The 9,175-nt window shown below is 59.2% G+C and overlaps 1 protein-coding gene across 1 annotated transcript in view; it reads right to left on the bottom strand.

Annotated features, from left to right (window-relative positions):
* Positions 1–1,317: 1,317 nt before the first annotated feature.
* NCF4 (neutrophil cytosolic factor 4) overlaps positions 1,318–9,175 on the bottom strand; it is a gene marked incomplete at its 3' end in the record, with an annotated part of 15,661 nt that continues 7,803 nt past the window's right edge. Inside the window, 5 exon segments of the mRNA XM_006156522.3 lie at positions 1,318–1,383; positions 1,481–1,611; positions 3,950–4,048; positions 4,675–4,732; positions 5,642–5,769. Coding sequence (XP_006156584.2) covers positions 1,318–1,383; positions 1,481–1,611; positions 3,950–4,048; positions 4,675–4,732; positions 5,642–5,769 — 482 coding nt within the window.

Raw genomic sequence — 9,175 nt, 5'->3', positions numbered from 1 at the left:
ATGGACTGAGCAGAATGGAGTCTCGGAGAGCACCCGTGTGAGAACCAGCGAGGACCGGGACTTCTAGGCTGGTGGATGGAAACGCTCCCTGACCTTCCCGCGGGTGATTCGGAAAACCACAGTCAAGCCCAGTAGACTTGTCACGCTCCATCCCCAAGTTCCACTTCCGGGAAGTCTCTCCAAGGAAGTCAGCAGACAAACCGTCAAATATGTGAGGAGGGACGGGCGCCCCGTCATTTACAGTAGTAAACAAGTGGGGGACCCCAGTGAGCAGTGAAAGGGCGTGGCTACATGAATTGGGGGGCGTGCGGAACGGCCCTGCGCAGCCAAAGCCACACCTATGTCTGTGGGCTGAAGAAATGAATGTGCATGAGATAACAAGAGTAAAAATATGTGATTTCAGCTCTCTGCCCCTTTTTCCTTTAATTAAAATTTGCTATAGGGTGCATGCATTCACTGGAGAGAGAGAGAAAGACAGAGCGAGAAAATCCTCCGCACACACCTCCCCACCCCCCACCCCCGGCCCAGAGAGCGATGGCCATACCACGGCCCCTTCTCCTCTCAGGACTTTGGGCACGCATTCACATGCACCCGGCATATTTTCCAGGCTGCCAGGATTGGTCCAGGATTTGAACCTCACAGAAATCCATGTGGGATCCAGCTGCCTTAACCACCACATCACTGGCTGGCCCTCTTTGTACCTTTCTGACATAATTATTGACAATTCTTTTTAAAACGAGTAGCTATTACTCTTTTCTTATGCTAGAGAGCGTGTGCACACACATGCAAGAGAGCGAGAAATACTCTCTCGACGGGGTCTCATCATGCCAGGACCCACTCCCCAGCTCTGCAGCTCCCGGGATCCCAGGCATATGCCCAGCATGGTCAGGTCGACCTGGGGATCCGAACCCGTGTTTGCTATGGTTTTCAGCCTTGCAGGGCGCTTGCATTCCCAACGTGCTGTAGTGGCTGGGTTGGTGTTTCTTTTACAGTTAGAAATGACAACTCCATTTCTACAGTAGCTACAATAACTGTCCAACGGGAGGCAGTGAGTTCCCTGAGGGTGGAGGCTCTGAGTCTGAGGCTTTTGCTGGAGAGACTTCAGCTCTGACTGCAAATCTGTGCTCCTAAATTGCGTGACCGTGCCTACTCCTTTGACCACACCAGCTTCCGGTTCAGCTCTCACTGGGGGACATGATACCTACCCTGCAGGGCTGGGCTGGCTAAATGAGAAGGCACGACAGAGGCAAACACCTGGCACCTCAGTACCCGTGCCCTGTTACACCCTGCCCCCTACCCCCCTGCCCTGCCCCTCACCGCATGAGCTCCAGCAGGTCTTTGAACAGGGGCGTGCTGCTGAGGTCTTCCTCCACAGCGATGTCCCTAAGGGGACAACAGGCAGGGTGAGGAGGCAGCAGCTGGAAAGGGAACTTGGGGTGGCAGGGCGGGTGGAGGGCCCTCCCCGCAGTGTGCCACTAACTTGATGGTGCTGACGGTGTCCTCATAGTAGTAGCAGCGCAGCCAGTTGGTGAAGTCGTCCTCTTCCGAGAAGTCCTTGAGGATCTTCACGAAGGAGACGGGGAAGATGCCCGTGGCTCCCTGGGCAGTGCCCTGAGGAGGAGAAGGGGCTGCCTGGTCTGCAAGAGGAGAGGCAGCAAGGCCACACCCCAGAGCCCCAGCCCCATTACAAGGGTGGGCAAAGGCAGAGGAGTCCGGGTCCCCTCATGTGGAGAGAAGAGAGGACGTTCAACCGGCCATCCACCCCAAGAGACTGACTTTTCGGTTTCAGAACAGGTCAAGGTCTGAATTTAACTGAAAAACTACTTATCTCACTCACTCAGCTATTCTTTTTTTTTTTTTTGAGAGAAAGACTTTTGCTATAGGGCATGTGCTGCACTCGCCAGAGAGACAGAAAGCAAGAAATCACCCCCTAGGGGGATGGCTATGCTACAATCCTTTCTCCTCCATTCTCCTCCCGGGATCTTCAGCACGCGTGCACCTGGTGTGATCTTCAAGCCGCTGGGTCCAGGACTCAAACCCCTGTCAGCAATGTGGAAGTTTGGCAATGTAACTGCTACGCCATCTACCATCCCCAGGGCCACATCACAATCCCTTCTCCTCCATTCTCCCCTCGGGATCTTGGGCACGCATGCACACGTGCCTGGCATGAGTTTAAGCCACCAGGTCTGGGACTCGAACCGTAGTCAACTACATGGGAGTCCAGCAACATAACCATTATACCAACTGCTGGTCCCATGCAGGCCCATTTCATCCATTCATTTAACAAAGCACCAGCCAGGGCAGGATCTGGGCACCAGAACAGATCGCAGGCCTGTCCCATGGAGTTTCCACCCCAGGGGGCAGTGGCTGGCGATGCATGGGTAAGCAGGCAAGCCGCCCACATGTCAGACGGGGTAGGTCTTTAGGAGGAGAATAGAATGGGGGAGGAAGAGAATGGGGACGACCTGGCCTGCCACGCGTCCCACTCATTCATTCCACGGCTCCCACCGAGCCCAGCTCCAGACCAAGCTGCAGGAAGCTGTCTCCAGCCCAGGCCTCTCCCAAATGCCAGACCGAGGCCCGGCCTGCTCTGCTCTGTGCATGCGCTCTCTGCATCGTCGCAGCAGTCCCGTGGAAGACTGCGTAGGTGCCCTCTCATGGATGCATAAACTGAGGCACGAAGCGGCCACCTCCTTATTCCCGAGTCCTCTCCAACCTGAAGCCAGAAGCTGGCCAGAACACAGATGGACAGAGCTTTCCAGAAAACAGGAAGGCAACAAATGTTTCCTGTTTCTGGACAGTGACCTAGAGATACCCCTCAGGCACTGGGAGGGCTGCTGAGTTTGGGGACAGCTTCAGGACTGGGTAAATAGAAAACTGCTGAGTCAGTGAGACCTGCTGCCAGTTGTCCCTCTCCAGTCTCTGGACACCAGGGAGGGACCGGGACCCCGGGGCTGGCCCAGCCTCTGGCCGTGTCTCAGAAGCTCCTTCAGACACCCACCCAGGAGCGCTGAGTAAAACCTCGTTTACTGTCAGCAGGGCCTCCTACCCAGGCCAGGGCCTCCACGCTACGGTCTCCCGTCTCCACTCATGGAGCCCTTCCTCAGGCCACACTGGGACAAAGAGGTGACCAGGACAGCCCTGGCTCTGAAGTCTCAGTAGGCCTCCCGAGGTGCTCGTGCACACCTCCCGACTTTCTGTGGGCAAGCCCTGCTCCTCTCACCTCCTTCCAGCCTTCTAGGAACCCTTGGAAGAAGTGTCGACGGCAGAGGAAAACGTGGGTGGAACAAGTCTCCAAAGGCCCACAAAGCCCGTCCAACTCAGAGCTAGTAAGTGGCCCAGTCTGACTCTACAGCTCACTCCGGATTGCGAGCTTCCATGTTCCTGCAGGGTCGAGCCTGCTGTCCCACGCGGTAGACCAGCTGGGGTGATGTCGTCTCCTAGAAGCCTGTGTCTGGAGACCTGACTGCTGGTCACAACTGAAGAGTCTCTACTGGCATCTGATGCGGGGACCAAGGGTGTGCTCCACAGACACTGCCTGGGGGGCCGCTGGCAGTCACCCAGCTGCAAAGGTCCCTAGTGGGAACCCCTGCCCCACACCAGGAGACGGAACTCAGCAGGCTCACCTCCTGGCCTGAAGCAGCCGGCTTGTCCGGGTCAGAACCAAAGGCGGGTCTGTGGGCGCCAGAATCTTCTGCTCCTGCCACAAACCTGCCCCCGCAGTGGCCGTGTCCCCGACCTGCCCGGATCTCCAGGACTGTGCTCAAAAGGTGGCTCTTCCCTGAGGCCTTTCTGACCTCTCCTCTGTCTCTGCCCACGCCCAGAAGCCACCCCTCTCACCTCCATCCTCATCTTCACTCTCACCTCTAACCTCTCCCCGACCTCACCTCCATCCTCCCCTCCCACCTCACCTTCACGTCACCTCTCGCATCTGCAAGTCCACCCTCACCTCCAGCCAGTCTTTGTTGATCCGACTGAGAAGGAAGATCACATCTCCGGCTTTGAAGCTCAGCTCCAGCTTGCTGTTCCCGGTGAAGTCGAACAGGGCCTGGGGAGAAGCGGTGTGGGGAGGGAGGAAGCCTTCCATGAGTCCCCACCGAAGCGTCTACTACTCCAGTGCCCCATTTCACAGATGAGGGAGCTGAGGCTCGGAGAGAGTGACTTGTCTGAGGCCACTCCATTTGTTACTGGAGGGGCTGGGATTTAATCCCAGTCTCCCTGACTCCAAGTGGGGGTCCTGGCCAGACCGGGAGGGGTGCACACAGGGAGAAGGACCTGAACCTTCTGGATGAGCCTGTTCCCTGGCACTGGCCTCACTGCAGGCTGCAGACCTCCCATAACTCCCAGCGACTGACTCCCAGGGCACTGCCCGTTGGTTTTGACGTACCCGTTTGTGAGCATGTCCCAGGGGCCGTGAGCATCGTGAGGACAGGGCCTGCCCACAGGAGGCCTGAGCAAGCTCACTGGATGGGCGGGCGGGTGGTCACATCCTGCCTCTGCGCCTAGTCACCTGCCTCCCCTCAGCTGGCTAGGGGCCCTGGGTCAGAAGCATCCCCCAGCACCCACCGCCATCCCAAGCACACAGCAGCACCCCGCAGGAGGACCTCAGGGGATGCCCAGTGGATGGAGCACAGCTGCACCCCACGTGGGGAGGGGAGCTGCCGGCAGGGGTACCTCTGCTCTCGGAGCCGCCATGCGGTCAAAGCCGGCGCCTTGTGGGGACACGCTCTTGCTGTGGAGAGAAGAGCAGCTTGTCAGCTCTCCCCGCACTCAGAGGCTGTGACAGCGCAGCACCGTTGCCGGGAGTGGGGGCAGCACGTGTACCCCCTCACTCACGACGGCCACTCTGGGGTGGGACTGTGCTGTCCTCATGAACCAGGAAGCAGATGCTTGGCAAGGGGGTGGGAAAGAGGGCCCCCCAACTCACCAAGCCTTTCACATGCGTAAAAGCACCTGCTCCCACAGCCAGCCTCTCAGGCAGAGGGTTTCTAGCTGAGGAGCTGAGGCGGAGGGAGGCAGCATGCCCCATCCCAAGGCCCCAGCTGCCGTGTGACACGGCTGGAATTCAGACCGTGCCACCTGGGTGACCAGGGGAATGCTGGGCACAGAGAAGGGAGAGGCACCTAGGGGTGCTGGCTGGAGCACGGATGGGGTCCAGAGGGCGCCTGGGCTCAGAGCGACCCTGTTCCGCAGGAGTGCGCAGCAGCGCCCCCTCGGCTCTGGTGGCCCAGCACTACCCCGGGGCTTGGACCCTGGGTGACCATTCTCTCTTAGGCGGGGCTGGAGGAAGTGCTGGGCTCTTTGGAATAAGGGAGCAGCAGCGTCCCCTGGAGGCCAGTGGTATATGGCAGCCAGCCTAGGGAAACAACCCAGGGAGCCGCTCAGGAGGTGTGTGCCCACTGAGGGGCTCTCCCCTCCCCAGCTCTTGCTCTTCGCAGACACCCAGAGCAGGGTTCCCCGTGGCTGCGGTGGTGCCAAACCCTCCAGGGTCAACATCCCGGTCCCTGTCCTCCAGTCCTTTCTGCCACACACCCTTGGACTTTTCAGGCTCATTGGATCTCTCAAAGCACCCTGGTGTATTCAGGGCTGGGACAGAACGCTCTCTCTCCTTCCAGCAAGGCCCAGGCCCGGGCTGACTCACACTTTCCGGGTGCGTGGACGGAGCCTGCGGAGCGCCTGTGGCACCTGCTCAGCGTCATACGGCGACTGGTAGAAGAAGATCCGCACGTCCTCGTCCATCAGCACCCAGACCGGCAGGCTGAGGAGGCTCTGCGAAGTGAGGGCAGAACGGGGTGGTTGGAGAAGGGCCCCCAGTCCAGCCCAGCGCTGTGCTGCGCCCTGGCTCCGACTCAGTCCCTCTCTCCCTGCTAAGGCGTCTTATGCCTGAATACAGAAAGAAGCTACTACAGACAGAGAGGGACTCTGCAGGCTGACGGGGACATTCACACACTGCACTCGTGGGTCCCGGGTCAGGAAGGGGACAGTGGCTTGTGAGAAGCTCATTTGGAAAAGACCTGCAGGTCCCCAGAAGTGACAGTAACAGGGATGACAGGTGCATGACCTGGGGTGATGGTGCCGGAGCTGCACTGAGACAGCATGAGTGTCCTCCCCCCACCCCACAGTGGCCCGTGAGTCAGCACTACAGGTCAAGGAGACTGCCCAAGGCCACACAGCCTTGGGTGGCAAGTGGCGGAGGTGGACCACCCAGAGCCATCTGCCGCTAGAGCCCACCCTCAGCTCAAGCAGAGACAGCGGTGGGGAAAGGCGCTCCCCGAGTGACCCAATTAACGAGCCAGTGGGATGTGGCTGTAGAACGCTCCCGGGGCCAGGAGCTGGTGCGGCAGTAACACTCTGCCGCGCTGGACCCCGAGGAAGGTCCTGGGCTCGCGTCCCGAGGCCTCCCTGCACACTGGGTGTGTGTGCCAGGAACAGGGCCGGCTGAGGCTGGGGTGGATGGCGGCATGATGACCTTGATGAGGTGCCTCTCTCTCAACCTCTCTGTGGAAGAATGAATATACTTAAAAAAAAAAATAAAATAAGAACTGTTTCTTGATGTTCCTCTCCAAATCACAGCTGGGGAAACTGAGGCTCAGAAAAGGAAGGTGCCTGGCCCGGGGGCAGAGCTAGGGTATGGTAGGGACCGCCCTGAGCTGGTTACAGCCACTCAGATGCAAAGACCCTATGGCTGTGAAGACGGGTGTACCCAGAGCCTGAGGGCCGTCCGCCAACCCCATTCCCCAAGGCCTCCCAGGAGCACTGAGCACTTCGGGTGCTGTGGGTCCTGAGGGACCCATAGCCCTGCAGTTCCCACAGGGCAGCAGGTGGGGAGGGGCAAGTCTGAAGGGCCCCAGAGAAACCGGGAGTATGGGGGTAGGGGTAAGCTGGATCGAATCCCAGCTCTGCCACCCTCCGACTGGGTGACGTTGGGCAAGTGTGGCCCCAGATGCCTGTTACCAACATGAGAACAATTACAGCACCTACGGGATTGGAGGGTGGAATAAGCAAATACACCTGCTGCTCCCAGCATGGCCCGGACAGAGGGGTGCCCACGAGCGCGCGATCCTCTCACAGGGCTGTGACTTTCACCACAGCAGGGCGTGGAGGGCAGGGTCGCACCTGGAGCTGCAGAAACGTGTGTCCTCATCCCGGCCCTCCTCCCCAGCTGCCCTGTGACCCGGAGCCGCTTCATCTCTGCCTCCACCTCCTCGTTTGCACGGGATGGTCGTATCTAACTCACGCGGCATCGGGAGTGGGGGGTGGGCGAGACTATGCACCTAGCCACACGGCTCTGCCAAGAGCCCCTGGCTGCAGGCGGGCACTCGACATGGCTCCAGCCTTTCACTGTTACCCGGTGACTCATAATGTCCTTCATGAGGACAGAGGTGACCAGTGGGTGGAAGTTACCGGCCACTGGACTTCGTTTTGTTTTACCCTGGGGTACATGCATAGGAGAGAGATAGAGAGAGGGAAAGTGAGAAATTGCCCCTGAGGGGGGATGGCCATGCTGCACCCCTTCTCCTCTGTCCTCCTCGGGATTTGGGGCAAGCACGCACACATGCCCAAACTGCTGGGTCCTGGGTTTGAATGGTTCAGTCAGCCATGCGGGATCTAGTGCCTTAACCACCATGCCACCTGCTGGCCCATTACAGTCCTTTTTAATAGCTGCCCAATGAGGCCAGCAGCCTGGGCCAGGGCATGGTGGTAGTGAGCTCCCCATCTCTGAAGGTATGTAAGCACAGGATGGGGTTGCCAGAGCAGAGATTCCTGCCATGGCTGAGCTCTGGCTTCCAGGAACCCGTCAGACACAAACGAACAGAGACAGGACCCTCTGGGTGCCGGCGAAGACCAGCTGTGGGATGCAGAGCCCCAGCTGTGCAGACTCTTGCAGGCTCTTTCCCCACCTTCTCTCCCACGACCCTCTTCCAGCCTGGAGCCTTCAGCCACCCAGAGGAAGCAGCTGTACAGTGCCCCCTAGAGGGGAGATGCCGCTGGTGCTGGAACCCACCAGGTTCCCTCTCTACCTCTTCCCTGCTCAGAGCCCAGGATTCCTACAAGCCCCCTGCCCTCTCCTTGCCCTCCCACCTGCTCTGCCTCCTCCTGCCCCTCCCTAGGGCCACCAGGAGTCGAGATCTCACCTTCCGGAAGCAGGTTCACAGTTTACAAGGCACGTTCCCATCCTTTTCTCAGTGGGTTCCAACTTCACTCCCAGAAGACCAGGGCTGGAGGCACAGCCCCAGCTCACAGGTGAGAAAACTGGGGTTTGTAGAGGATGGCCATGCACCCCATTACCCAACCAACGTCAAAGCTAAGACCAAAGGGACTAGCTCATGGGGCCAGCAGATAGCATAGTGGTTACGTCACTGGACTCCCACGGGGCCGGTTGTGGTTCGAGTCCCAGACTGAGCGGCTTGAAAATCACAATGAGCAAATGTGCGTGCCCAAGATTCCAGGAGGAGAGTGGAGGAGGAGGGACTGTGGCATGGCCATCCCCCAGGGCGATTTCTCACTTTCCTTCTCACTGTGTCTCTCTCCAGCCGAGCACACGCGCCCTAAGGCAAAAACTTCTGTTTTGTTAAAAAAGAGACCAGCTCAGTGCTCTTCAGCCATGAGGCTGTCCCTGGGCTTGCAGGCCCTGTGACAGGGAGCTCACTACCTCACGGGGGACTGTTTCTTTCTTGGGTGGCTCTGATTGGTGGAAGTCCTCCCAGCACCCTCACTTCTTGCAGAAGTGCAGACAGTCTGCAGATCAGGGAGTACATGAGGGCACCCAGCCAAGACCCATGACAGCCGCAAGGATCCAGCGTGGGCTCAGGCACCAGCACGCCAGCCCGGAGGGGACTTTTCTCCAGTCTCCACAGAGGCGCTGCCTGAGCCAGCCGTGGCTGGGCACCCGTGGCCAGTCCTGTAGGCACGTACATGCCTCTGTGTGACTCTCAATCTCCCCACCGGGCAGTGGGCACCTCAGCAGGCACTGGCTGGCACAGACATCTGCCCGTGGGACAGACATGGGACGTGGGACGTGGGACATAGAGCATTGAACGAGGGTGTGCCCTTCAGAGTGCGGCCCCCGTGCCATCCCCAGTCCAGGAACCCTGGGGACACACCCCATTTCTCTCCCCTGGCCAGGCCCGTCAGAGCCAGCGAGCCAGCCAGTTCCGAAAGCCATGCCGCGAGT

The sequence above is a fragment of the Tupaia chinensis genome, unplaced genomic scaffold (genome assembly GCF_000334495.1).
Source record: "Tupaia chinensis unplaced genomic scaffold, TupChi_1.0 Scaffold000496_1, whole genome shotgun sequence".
NCBI classification, from domain to species: Eukaryota; Metazoa; Chordata; class Mammalia; order Scandentia; family Tupaiidae; genus Tupaia; species Tupaia belangeri.
This window is presented reverse-complemented; position numbering and strand designations above follow the sequence as displayed.